The sequence below is a fragment of the Salvelinus fontinalis genome, chromosome 39 (assembly GCF_029448725.1).
Source record: "Salvelinus fontinalis isolate EN_2023a chromosome 39, ASM2944872v1, whole genome shotgun sequence".
NCBI lineage: Eukaryota > Metazoa > Chordata > Actinopteri > Salmoniformes > Salmonidae > Salvelinus > Salvelinus fontinalis.
Window position 1 is genome coordinate 25,979,028 of NC_074703.1, and position 14,338 is coordinate 25,993,365.

The following is a 14,338-nucleotide window of genomic DNA, read 5'->3' on the forward strand; positions in this document are numbered from 1 at the left end:
TACCTATCAGGATTATTTGTGAGGATAACATCAAGGAGAGTAGCCTTTTCTGGGTGTTTGGAGTCATACATTGAAGGATTGGTAAAGAATATGAGAAAGATTTAGAGAGTCCCATTGCTTTAGGACTTGGTCAGGTGGTTTAAGCATGTCCCAGTATAGGTCACCTAGCAGTACAAATTCAGACTTAGTTTAAGGGGAAAGGAGAGAGCTTAGGGCATTTAGAGTACAGGCCAGTGCCGATGGTGGACGATAACACCTAGCAACAGTCAACAAAGAGCTATTCGAAAGTGTAATGCTTAAAACCAGCCAATAAAATAGTTTGGGGATAGACTTGGTGGAGACAACCGAGCACTGAAGGTGTTCCTTGGTAAAGATTGCCACTCCACCACCTTTGGAAGATCTGTCTTGCCGAAAAAGGTTATAACCAGAAAGGTTAACATCAGTGTTCAAAACACTATTTTTTAGCCATGTCTCAGTAATGACCAACACATCTGGAATGGAGCTGTGAACCCACACTTTCAATTGATACATTTGAGGTAATAAGCTTCTAGTGTTTACGTGCAGAAAACCCAGGCTTTTACGAGAGCAGAAATCAGTGAAGCAGATATCCGAGCACAAGTTAGAATTGGGGCTAGCAACAGTAGATGAGCCAGGGTGTACATGCACATTTCCAGATATCATCAGCAGGAAAACAATCAGGGCACGGCAGAGGACAGGAAGAGCTCTGCAGTGTTGATTTATGACTTTAGAATGTGCATTAGATGGCAACAAGATCATATTGTACAGCAATTTCATCAAGTAACATGAATACAAAGCCGGCGAAAGGTGGTTAGAATGGGAGGCCAAGAGTCCATGTAACCAATATAGAGTCAGAGTCCCGTGGGTGGGAACAGCCCACGGTTGGGTAAACCGTGGCATCTCTATTACCTATATTATGACGCATTACACTATTATTATAATGATAATAACAGGCCATCATATAATGGCACCATTATTATGATCCAATACCCTATTATTGGACTGATCCCTTAGCCTTATGTCTTTGTGTGAGAGAGTGAGCATGTGTGTGTTCGTCATGTGTGTGTTCGTCCTGAGTGGGAGAAAAGCTGCCCTACAGCCACACAGGTTCTCATGAGACGCTACACAATGTCAGGTCTCCACCATTCCTCCAGACTCATCCTTTGAAGCCTCTTCCTAATCTAATAGAGCTACAACTGGGAATTTAGATTCATTCTGCTTTTCAGTTACCACTTACACCCGAGAATATCTGTATTGACAAGGATTAGAGTTGGATGATAAATTGGACTAATGATCCGATCCCCATGTTGCTTTTGGTGCAGTGAGGTCATTATCAAATGTTTTTGAGCAGTGTTCCATCCTCCCAATGCCGCAGACTGATCGGAGAGGTAAAATAACAGCTCCTCTCTGCAGTAACACCACCAGACAAATCAATGCTGAGCTCTTCCCGCTGTGTACCATAGAAGCACATCTGATGAAACTAGACCTACATCAAAAAACAGTCAAATAGTAAAGACTTCATCCTGAGATAAGAGGATAAAACAAAACACTCCAACAGCAGTGTTCACCTTCAGGTCACGTCCTCATCTGTTGTCAGGGGACATTTAAAAACAGATCATACCTCAGACGCTCCTCTGCTGAAACACATGATTAAGACAGCAGCCTCGTGTGATCATGGCGGATCAGCGCTCGCAGCCCAACGAACAGGTCGGTTCTCCACAACAACTAAGGATTCAAACATTATCTTGTATTTGTTCAGTAGCAGATGACTGTTTCTGTTTGTGCAGATGAGAGATCAAGGTACCCGAGTGTTTTCTTAGCGTCGCTCCTAAGAAATGAGTGTCTGTTGTCGCAGAGCGATAAGAGAGGGAGAATGATGGAGTGGATCAAAGTGTATTAGAGGATATAAGTCCCTTCTGAAAAGAACACAAAGCTATATTCTGTAAAACACTGTATTAGAATCAGGCAAAACATTTCAATTTCCAATAAGTCGCCGAAAAGAGCCGAGACTTGCATACTTTCCACATCACTTAAACAAAACAAATGTTATGATTTTAATAACACTATTAGCATTAGCAACAGCATAGCGTATTTGTTTCCACATGGTCAGACAAGTTGTCCTGATCCTAGCCTGGCTCTACAATAGGTTATCCTAAACGGGAATCCCTGAGGCCAATCCTCCTCTGAGTACGGAATGTAAACATGCATCTGGCACTGGCTCACATCCCTCCATGTCTGGTCACTAGTAAGTAAACAACACTGTGGCTGCATTTACACAAGCAGCCCAATTCTGAATTATTATTTTTTTCACTAATCGGTATTTTGACCAATCAGATCGGCTCTGGAAAAAAATCTGATGTGAATAGATCTGATGTGATTGGTCAAAATACCAATTAGTGGAAAGAAAAGCTTAAATTGGGCTGCCTGTGTCAACACAGCCTTAGTGTCTTGACGGATAGCAGTACTCAGGACATTACAAGTGCAGTGGGGACAGTGCAGAGGGGACACGTCAATGAAATTGGACATGATCATTGGAAGGTAGCTAGGTGAACAGACTAAATTATTGAGCAAAGTACGCTAACAAACCCACGCACACAGGTATTTATTTTATTTCACCTTTATTTAACCAGGTAGGCCAGTTGAGAACAAGTTCTCATTTACAACTGCGACCTGGCCAAGATAAAGCAAAGCAGTGCGACACAAACAACAACAGAGTTACACGTGGAATAAACAAACGTACAGTCAATAACACAATAGAAAAATCTATATAGAGTGTGTGAAAATGAGGTAAGATGAGGGAGGTAAGGCAATAAATAGGCCTTGGTGGCGTAGTAATTACAATTTAGCAATTAAACACTGGAGTGATAGATGTGCAGAAGATGAATGTGCAAGTAGAGATACTGGGGTGCAAAGGAGAAAAAAATAATTATTACAATATGGGGATGAGGTAGTTGGATGGGCTATTTACAGATGGGCTATGTACAGGTGCAATGATGTGTAAGCTGCTCTGACAGCTGATGCTTAAAGTTAGTGAGGGAGATATGAGTCTCCAGCTTCAGTGATTTTTGAAATTTGTTCCAGTCATTGGCAGCAGAGAACTGGAAGGAAAGGCGGCCAAAGGGGGAATTGGCTTTGGGGATGACCAGTGAAATATACCTGCTGGAGCGTGTGCTATGGGTGGGTGCTGCTATGGTGACCAGTGAGTTGAGATAAGGTGGGGCTTTACCTAGCAAAGACTTATATATGACCTGGAGCCAATGGGTTTGGCGACGAATATGAAGTGAGGGCCAGCCAACAACAGCATACAGGTCGCAGTGGTGGGTAGTATATGGGGCTTTGGTGACAAAAGGGATGGCACTGTGATAGACTGCATCCAATTTGCTGAGTAGAGTGTTGGAGGCTATTTTGTAAATGACATTGCCGAAGTCAAGGATCGGTAGGATGGTCAGTTTTATGAGGGTATGTTTGGCAACATGAGTGAAGGATGCTTTGTTGTGAAATACGAAGCCAATTCTAGATTTCATTTTGGATTGGAGATGCTTAATTCTTGTAAATATGGGGGCGCTGTTTCCACTTTGGAAAAACTCGTGCCCAAATTAAACTGCCTCGTACTCTATTCTAGATCGTAAAATATGCATATTATTATTACCATTGGATAGAAAACACTCTGAAGTTTCTAAAACTGTTTGAATTATATCTGTGAGTAAAACAGAACTCATTTTGCAGCAAACTTCCAGACAGGAAGTGAAAAATCTGAAAAGATGCTCTGTTCCAGGGCCTGCCTATTGAATTGCCTTATATTTATGGATATGCATGCACTGCATACGCCTTACACTAGATGTCAACAGGCAGTGGAAGGTGGAATGGGGTGTCTAGCTTGATCTGAGGTCGAACAAGAGCTCTTGGAATGACGTGACCAGAATTTCCTTTCTCTACCTAGGCGCGGGAAGCACCTTCCTATTGTCTTATGATAATCGTTCGGTATACACGGCCAATATCTCCGGCTTTGTTTTTATTTGATACATATTAGAAAAACATCATAAAGTAGGTTTTTTCAACCGAGTTTCATCAGTTTATTCAACGTTTAATGGTACTTGTGGAGTTTTCCGTTCTCTGCGTCGAGAGAAGTTGGGAACGTCATCAACATTGGCTAGCCTTGTGGAGCGAATTCGACAGGAGAGAAGGACATTCTAAAACCAAACAACGACTTATTCTGGACAAAGGACTCCTTGTACAAGATTCTGATGGAAGCTCAGCAAAAGTAAGAACAATTTATGATGTTATTTCGTATTTCTGTGGAAAATGTTGAGTCCTATTATTCGTGTTTTGGCGGGCGCTGTCTCGCTATAACGTAAGCTGTTTGTTATGGTAAAGTTATTTTAAAAATCTAACACGGCGGTTGCATTAAGAACTAGTGCATCTTTCATTTGCTGTCCAACATGTATTTTTTTGTAAAGTTTATGATGAGTTCTTTGGTCAGATTAGGTACGTGTCCAAAATAGCTCCGGACAATTTGGTGAATCGATGCTACATATTCACAATGTATAACCACGGTTTGCAGCTCTAAATATGCACATTTTCGAACAAAACATAAGTGTATTGTATAACCAGATGTTATAAGACTGTCATCTGATGAAGTTGGTCAAGGTTAGTGATTAATTTTATATCTTTTGCAGGTTTTTGCGATCGCTACCTTTTGCTGCTAATAAATGCATTTGTGTGTTTGGCTATTGTGGTAAGCTAATATAATGCTATATTGTGTTTTCGCTGTAAAACACTTAAAAAATCTGAAATATTGGCTGGATTCACAAGATGTTTATCTTTCTTTTGCTGTACACCATGTATTTTCCATAAATGTTTTATGATGAGTATTTAGGTATTTCACGTTGCTCTCTGTAATTATTCTGGCTGCTTTGGTAAAATTTTTGATGGTAGCTGCAATGTGAAACTATGATTTATACCTCAAATATGCAAATTTTCGAACAAAACATAAATTTATTGTATAACATGTTATAAGACTGTCATCTGATGAAGTTGTTTCTTGGTTAGTGACTAATTATATCTCTATTTGGTCAGTTTTGTGATAGCTACCAATGCGGTAGAAAAAATGTTTTGCTATTGTGGTTAGCTAATAGAAATACATATTGTGTTTTCGCTGTAAAACATTTTAAAAATCGGGAATGATGGCTGGATTCACAAGATGTTTATCTTTCATTTGCTGTATTGGACTTGTGATTTCATGAAAATTATATTATATGATATCCCTGTCGCGTTAGGCTAGGCTATGCTAGTCAGCTTTTTTGATGAGGATGCTCCCGGATCCGGGATGGGTAGCAATGAAAGGTTATTAATGTGAGTCTGGAAGGAGAGTTTACAGTCTAACCAAACACCTAGGTATTTGTAGTTGTCCACATATTCTAAGTCAGAACCGTCCAGAATAGTGATGCTAGACAGGCGGGCAGCAATCGGTTGAAGCATGCATTTAGTTTTACTTGCATTTAAGAGCAGTTGGAGGCCACGGAAGGAGTGTTGTATGGTGTTGAGACTCGTTTGGAGATTTGTTAACACAGTGTCCAAAGAAGGGCCAGAAGTACACAGAATGGTGTCGTCTGCGTAGAGGTGGATCAGAGAATCACCAGCAGCAAGAGCGACATCATTGATGTATACAGAGAAGAGAGTTGGCCCAAGAATTGAACCCTGTGGCAGGGTTCCGGACAACAGGCCCTCCGATTTGACACACTGAACTCTATCAGAGAAGTAGTTGGTGAACCAGGCAAGGCAGTCATTTGAGAAACCAAGGCTGTTGAGTCTGCCGAAAAGAATGTGGTGATTGACAGAGTCGAAAGCCTTGGCCAGGTCGATGAATATGGCTGCACAGTATTGTATTTTATCGATGGCGGTTATGATATCGTTTAGGACCTTGAGCGTGACGTGACTGAGGTGCACCCATGACCAGCTCGGAAACCAGATTGCATAGTGGAGAAGGTACGGTGGGATTCGAAATGGTCGGTGATCTGTTTGTTCACTTGGCTTTCGAAGACCTTAGAAAGGAAGGGTAGGATAGATATCTGTAACAGTTTGGGTCTAGAGTGTCTCCCCCTTTGAAGAGGGGGATGACCGCGGCAGCTTTCCAATCTTTGGGAATCTCAGACGATACGAAAGAGTAGTTGAACAGGCTAGTAATAGGGGTTGCAACAATTGCGGCGGATAATTTTAGAAAGAGAGGGTTGTCTAGCCCAGCTGATTTGTAGGGGTCCAGATTTTTCCGCTCTTTCAGAACATCAGCTATCTGGATTTGGGTGAAGTAGAGATGGGGGAGGCTTGGGAAAGTTGCTGTAGGGGTGCAGCGCTGTTGACCGGGGTTGGGGTAGCCAGGTGGAAAGCATGGCCAGCCGTAGAAAAATGCTTATTGAAATTCTCAATTATCGTGGATTTATCGGTGGTGACAGTGCTTCGTAGCCTCAGCCCAGGCAGCTGGGAGGAGGTGCTCTTATTCTCCATGGACTTTACAGTGTCCCAGAACTTTTGGGAGTTTGTGCTACAGGATGCAAATTTCTGTTTGAAAAAGCTAGCCTTAGCTTTCCTAACTGACTGTGTATATTGGTTCCTAACTTCCCTGAAAAGTTGCATATCGCAGGCGCTATTCGATGCTAATGCAGTAGGCGTGCACACACACACACCTTTAAACATGCTATTGACAGACAGCAGGGAAGGCCATTCTGTAGAACATTGCAGAGGAAAGAACAGCGCAGTGAAGAAAGGCTTTCACTTAAAGTTACTGCCTGTGGAGACAGTGAGGGTCTCTTGCTCTCACCCTCTTCCTCCTCCTACTCTCTCTGCAATCTTCCTCCCTCTCACTCTCTCAGTAACCAGCTGTACGCATAAGTGCAGTGGCAGACCTGGGGAGCCCCTCACATTTTCAACAGCCTTGGTACGTGCACACTTAACACACACACACACACACACACACACACACACACTACTGATTACCATAGTCTGATTAATCACGTCTGGGCCAATAGGAACTGCAACTAATCCTCTCTCCCTCTATTGGGCCATCCAAAACAAGGCATATCCTCATCCATGAATCTAGCAATTGCTGTAGAATGAACTAGCAGTACATTCACCATCCTGAGTTGCATCCAGATAACTGACGCCGAATCCAACACTTAATGATTTGCCAGTAAGTCCCAGTCAGACGAGCGTTGAGCTGAGAGTGATTGATTAAATGTTGGCCATTACCTTCTCGTCTTTAGCGCTAGGCATGAATCAAATGGGCCTGCATGCGGTTCTGCATCGGGCCTAGTGGCAGAGCACACCCCTCCCTCTGCAACCTCCTGTTGTAAGACAAGTCCATGTCCTGCTACAAGTAAATGTGTGTGTATTGAAGTCAGTATATTGGAATTGTGTATTCATGGTACGTGTATAATAAATAAAGTATCATGAGATTTCCATTAAGTTGCATAAAAAAAATACATTGGATTGAACACAAGCAGGCTTTGCACTGAGCCCTGGCTAGGAGTGCGAGGTTAGTGGTAAATCAGGTCAGTGATATCTCAGATACTGACAGGTCACTCACTCATAGATATGGCCAGTCGTAACAACTCGAGAGTTCAAGTTGAAGACGTATACTCCATCATAGTACCACCACAGACTAAGGTATGCAGTGCAGCGGTGCCCCTGAATAGGACTCAGTAATGACTATGTTGCAGCACAGCCAAACACAATGGACACATACCAAATGGCACCCTAATCCCTATACAGTGTCCTAATTTGGAAACAGGGCCCATAGAGCTCGTCAAAAGTAGTACACTATATAGGGAATAGGGTGCTGTTTGGGATGTTCCGTACAGTGTGCTTCTACATCTACATTGCTTACTCTTTGGGGGTTTTGGCTGGGGGGTTTTGGCTGGGGGGTTTGGCTGCCGATGTAAAAATGGCTTTAGAAAGTAAGATTGATTGACTAACAGCCTTCTCACAGCTTACTGTAAGCAGAGAATTAAACTCACTTGTATTCACTGCAGGTGGTGTCGTTCATTAGTGGCTTGTGGTGTGGAACCAGAGGTGTGTTGTGTTTAGGGAGGAAGTGGAAGAGCAATAGGACAGAGTTGCTGAAATGCAGAGAGTTTACAGTGTCTCCAGTGAATCAACAGCTTTGACAAGGGGCTGTCATCACCTGCTAGTGTCAAAACAATCAGCAGTAGAAATGTTAGACCATTCTTGCTCTCGTCTCCCACTGATGAGACCGAGCTAGAGCGAGTGAGAGCGAACGAGACAGGAAGCCTTTCATCAGTGTAGCAGCTCCACCCAGCCAGCGACCCACTTATAGATATGTCCCTACTTCAACCACAGCTCACATGATCCCAGAGGTGGAAATGTGTGTGGACACAAAACGTACACACACTGTTGACAGTTGTCCAGGAAAAGTTGAGTGTCTGTTGTATCCCGGTGGAAACACCTGCAGAACCTGCATCTCCTCCTGACAGCTGGAAGCCTATCCCCAGCTCTTATTCTATTCAGAAAGCTCGCTCTCTCACACCAACCTCTCTCCATCCATCTATGTCTCCCTCTCCCCAGGTCTCTTTCTTTGATTCGCTCTCTTTCGTTTTCTCAATCTGTCACTCCACTCACATCTATCAGATTGCTCTATTTAGCCTGACAAACAGAAACCTTTCTCGCCGTCATTCCTTTGCAGCACCATTCTCAGATTGAAACTCCAATCCTTAGGGTGCACCTAGATTCACGACAAAGCTCGTTTCATTAACGCAGCCTGTTGAGAACTCCACTATGGAGAGTGCTGCAGTAAAGCGGAGACCGCTAGCTATGTCACGTCTCGTTAATGTTGCTTCGTGGCCCCGTCTGTAGGCTCCACACACACACACCCCTAAGCCCCAAAACTTGAGCTGAGTTAAAGAGGCGGGCCTAGAGACTCCACCTCCAATGGGAGAACAGGATCCACCAGTGGGCGTGGAGAAGAAGGGGAGCAGGCCCTGTTTCTCTAACTGTTTATATTTTGCGGGATTCCCCAAGCACTCTCCCAGCTGCCAAACTAAGCCAGAGGAAAAGACTGCACCACACACATACACAGCCTCGTCTGTCTACCAAGGCAGTCTGACTAGGTCCCTTTGCCTACCCACCCCCCAACTACACTCCAAGTGTCAGCTACAGGTCATATCCTCCAACCATTTCCCTATTCTCGTTCATTCCGCCTTCTTCCTCCTCTTCTCACTTCGAGAAACCAGCGTGGGAAGCAGGGGAGGGAGAGTGAAATGAATCCACACTGCATGTCTTAAACATGGCTCCTCATCCAGCTTTCTCTGACACTCCTGGTTTACATCCATATTCCCTATAGAGTGCACTACTTTTAACCAGGGCCCATAGGGAATAGGGTGCCATTTGGACGGCATACATGTGTGAGCTACATAAATCGTCCAGTGTGTGTGTGTAATATTCACATCTAAAACACCTTCATGGAAGCTATTGCAGCTAGCTGAAACGTTCTCTATTGTGGTTAGTGGTATATCCAAGCACTTGGGAGCTGCAGTTGCTGAGTGTAGGCTTTCTTCCTTTATTCTAAGTGTATACATCTGCTCTCCCAGCAGGTCCCTCCCTCCTCAGGTCCCAAATGGCACCCTTTTCCCTATATAGTGCACTACTTTTGACCAGAGCCCATAGATAGGGGCCATTTGGGACGCAGCCATACTGTGTGCGCCAGTGCAGAAATGATCTGAAGGCTAAAGGGGAGAGGGATAAGTGAATTAAAGATGCTGGGTGAAAACAACCTGGTCGTTGATGAATGGGATCTGTAAAGTGTGTGTGTGTGTGTCCTTTAGAGTCAGCCCCTCTGCGACTCCACACAGCCCAGGAATAATAAATGAGCTGTACCCTTCCTCATCTCTGGCAGCCTTCCACCTGCTGCTGAGGTAATACTGTAGACGCCAGCGTGACACACAGAGGTGAGACACATCAGGGAGGTCATTAAAGGCCTCAACCACAACAGCAATTTCCCAGTGGGCAATATTAGCTAGTTGAAGCAACGTCGTGCTGACGTCTTATTTGTTACGTCGTGGCCAGCCAGGGTGGATACTGAAAGAAATGGGACGTATTTTGACACACGTATTTTTAATTACCAGAAAAATATAATTTTTTCTCAGTGGGAGGTAGAGGACTCTGAATAACTATGTTTTTGCCTGGTGGGAGGCGTGGGGGAGACACTTCCATAATCCTCAGTGGGTTTAGCTCGGTCATGCGTTCAGAGTCTGAGTCAAAGGGCTTAGAGTGCATACAGGGTTACGGTACACTAGGGTAGCTGCCTGTTCTGGCTGGCCAGCCACTGTGAACTAGTGTACTTCAGGGAGTGTGCACTAGGTAGGGCACTGACTCTAGGGAGCGTTTACTAAAACATCAACCAAGCCTCTTCAGATTGGTTCTGTCTCCAGGTACACTATGACAAAGGGGAACAGAGAGGAGAATCCCCCTGTGAATTAACGGGAGTCACGAGGACACAGGCTGGGTTGTGACACACACACACAAACACACCTCCAGCGGCCCACTGTCTGGGTCCCATGGGACCCTCTCAACACCACAGAGAAGGAGGGACATGAATCCTAAATCAAAGGGCATCAAGTTCCTTCCGGGATGTAGGAGGGCATAGGGGACGTGTAGGGCATAAGGTCTGCATAACGGCCCAATACATGGGCCAACCAGCAAAGAAATTGAGAAGAATTTCAGAAATCACAGGCAATGCAAATTGAAAAATAGCACACCATGCACTGCCAATGCAATGGTGTCAAAACATAAACTGGACAAAATAGGCCCAATTGTTCTCAGTCCAAAATGCTGCTCTTTGTGTCTCAGAAAGATATCCCATCTAGAAATGTGACAGTGATTCAGCCAATTCCATTCCTTCAGCCTACGGTCCAACTTGAGTCCATGCCATCAGCAGTGTGCCATAATACTAGTTGTGGAAGAGGGAGAGGAAACAGTGACACTAGATAAACACACACTAATTCACAGCGGTACAGTATGTATGCCTTGAGATACAAAACACACTCCAGTTAGTGGACCTTAGTGGACCTATTTAAAGCACATGCTATTAGCTCAGTTGCTACTCTCCATATGGCCATAGCAGAGAATCAGAAGAGACAGTGGTGAAGGAAAGACAACCGAATAGCACTGCAAGGCTTAAAACTGTATATACATGTGTTTCTTCAAGCACGGACTTATCAACCCAAATATGAATGTGCAACAAACCCTAAGCCGATGTTTAGGGGTGTAATAATGTAGTGTCTCTGTTGCAAGTACACACGGGTGGAGCAGCGTAGTGTCTGAGGGAAGGAGGCCCCAACATGTAAAGCCTGCAGCTGAGAGCTGTGAGTCACACTGGCTTGTCAAACTCCATCACAGACCGTACTGACTTGCTCTGAGGAAAAACGAGACCTCGAACTGTGTGTGTTCCTAAGAAGGGGATGTGGAGAAGATCTTTCCAAAATACTCCAGAAGAGCGTTGGGAGAGAATCAGAAAATCTCAGCTGCCGTCAAAACAAAGCAGCCTGCCAGCGACAGGAGGACGAATATCAAGTGTTTCCAGAAAGCGCGGTGGCTTTGAAAAATCCAACTTACTTGATGAAGCAGCGGGCTCCTTCGAACGTATATCCCTCCTCCCATCCCGTTGGTAAATCTATGCGGGAAAGAGGAGGGAAAGAAAAGGGGCGGAGGGGGGAGTAATGAATAGGCTACGAGACAAATACATCGCAACACACACAAGCGGCTGATAGGAGCAGAGATCTGCGCGTGACCGAAAACACCGTTTCCCAAGCCAGCACCTTACGCAATATTTATAGCCTACCGATATGCTATCCATTAATGATAATCCGCCTAGTGCGGATGATCAAATAGCCTCATCGTCATTTCTATTCGTATCCGTTATTCAACATATTGCATTGATAGAAGTGAGATTGTAAAACCCTGCTTCCTAGGCATTGACAGTGTGAGGATCTATGCATTCCGCGCACGATGTCTTCCCTCTAATGCAATGGATATGGAATGGTAACAATAACATCCTTATCCGAAGTCATTTCCACAACAATACAAACATTTGTTGCATTCAACATTTGTAGCGAGTTACGCATCAATGTTTCATGTTATCATTTTATCAACAGCTGTTGTTACAATTGTTACAAAATAACTGCCCAGGGCTTCGGGCTTAAGCCTTACAGTTTAGTCTACAACCCTGGCAAGTGGCAAACAATAATGTCAAAAAAATCAACTAACTTCTTCGTTTATGAATGTGAATGCCTACGTGACCGAACTTTCAACAACTCTGTCGCAATGCCTAGGTGACATTAATTGGCGGCTCAACTTGATGGTCTGAGCGCAGAGGAGAGGAAGATAGACAGACGGCTGTTGCTTGCGGCAGTGAGTCTTCGCTCAACGTTTATCGGTGGTTTCTGAAACCATTTAAAACCGAGACTCTTGCCGTATGTAACGATTGGAAGAGTTCGATGCGAACCGTTTTTACCTGGGGTTTTTCTGTGCCCCGTTATGACGGCCTCTCCGGTGACGGGATGCAGCCAGGTCGTACTCTTGGCTTCTTCACTGTTGGGTAAGAAACAGGGAGAAGGTGAACACGCAAATAACACAGACATAAACAAACGCGTCGAAACAAAGCCAATTCACTTCCATGCGCTGTATCCTGGGAATATTTACTTGATGAAGAATATTCTTCCGTCCCGAGTAACCCCATAACTCCAAGAAGAAGGCAGGCAGGAGAGCCAGTCCGGGTTTAGATCCGCCGCCATGTCTAGCAGAGGACGGAGACTGGAGTGCGCGTATCCGTGCCGTGGGCGCGTACTCGTCAACCCTAAGCAACTGGGGGCGGGAGCGTGCTTGCGTGGTACAGAGGTCTCCTGTTTCCACCTTGTTTTTAAAACTTTTATTGAAACAAATGATGTTTTGTAAGTACATACTAACGAGCATAAACACTAGTGTATATATACAATAGCCTAGAGCAGCCTATATTTCTGAAAAATATCCCACTGCAGTTATTTACATGCTAAAGATGTGAAATTCAATTTCTCATGTCACAATTAATTAGATATGGCATTATATAGTAATATATAAATTCACACATTATGTCCTTGTAGCCTGGGGCTACTGCATTCACCAATAGAATACTCATCCTGCAAGTGTGTTAAAGCTTACATGGATGGTCCGTCTGTAGTATTCCGTATTATCACACATGCCCTCCCAGGTAAACCTTGTACCTCACTGCGTGGTTCAGCTGTCTGTACATCCTTCTCCCTCCCCCTCCTTAGCTCTCCCCTCACCCCCTCTCTATAGGTCAGACAGAGCAGAGGGTCCCGAGTAGATTGGATGCATGTGAGAATGTGTGTGTGTGTGTGTGTGTGTGTGTGTATGTGTGTGTGTGTGTGTGTGTGTGTGTGTGTGTGTGTGTGTGTGTGTGTGTGTGTGTGTGTGTGTGTGTGTGTGTGTGTGTGTGTGTGTGTGTGTCATACACGAAAAGATGGTGAAAAAACAATGCAGACAGGTTAGCCAGGATGCCAACACCACGCATATAAGATTTAACTATCAACAAATAACTACATACATGAAAACAAAAATGTCCACTGTCCACTAACCATTATGGAGGTAGCTTGTCAACGCCAAACAAAGGATACCAACTAGATACTGATCTAGGGTCAGTTTGCTGTTCCACCTCCATAATGGTTAAGGTTAGGATTTGGGAAGGGTAAGCTGATCCTGGATATGTTGTCTGAGAAGGGGAACGTCGACCCACTGGCCTTGTGAACTCACCACTAAATTCATCCAATTAGTAATCCTTATGTCCAAGGGGGTTTAGCAGATTAGTGTGTGTGTGTGTGTGTGTGTGTGTGTGTGTGTGTGTGTGTGTGTGTGTGTGTGTGTGTGTGTGTGTGTGTGTGTGTGTGTGTGTGTGTGTGTGTGTGTGTGTGTGTGTGTGTGTGTGTGTGTGTGTGTGTGTGTGTGTGTGTCAGAGGAGACTGTTATAAGACCTTCTAGGTTGGAGTCAAAACATATGTTGAATAGCTTGTGCAACAGCACATAGTCTAACAACTACTGTGACTTACTTATTAAAAACAAATTGTTTAGCACATCAAATGAAAACAATATTTGCTTGTATTTGTTGATATTTGCTTAATCATCCAATGAATACATGGACTAATAATGTACGATGTAAAAGGTAAATCATGTAAATAAATACATGAACTAGCTAGTAACTACAGCTATATGTAAATCATGTATCTCCCAGTGTGTTTAACATTCCAGTGTAGATATGGCA

The 14,338-nt window shown here is 44.1% G+C and overlaps 1 protein-coding gene across 6 annotated transcripts in view; it reads right to left on the minus strand.

Annotated features, from left to right (window-relative positions):
- The window catches only part of LOC129838776 (pleckstrin homology domain-containing family A member 5-like), a 177,615-nt gene extending 164,764 nt beyond the window's left edge, over nucleotides 1-12,851 (minus strand). For all 6 annotated transcript variants that reach the window (XM_055905947.1, XM_055905951.1, XM_055905950.1 and 3 more), the window contains exons 1-3: nucleotides 12,727-12,851; nucleotides 12,539-12,615; nucleotides 11,641-11,698 (exon numbers count right to left, since the gene is read on the minus strand). In XM_055905947.1, the coding sequence (XP_055761922.1) occupies nucleotides 11,641-11,698; nucleotides 12,539-12,615; nucleotides 12,727-12,818 (227 nt within the window). In that variant the 5' untranslated portion in view covers nucleotides 12,819-12,851. The remainder of the gene's footprint in view (nucleotides 1-11,640; nucleotides 11,699-12,538; nucleotides 12,616-12,726) is intronic.
- Between the last annotated feature and the right edge of the window lie 1,487 nt (nucleotides 12,852-14,338).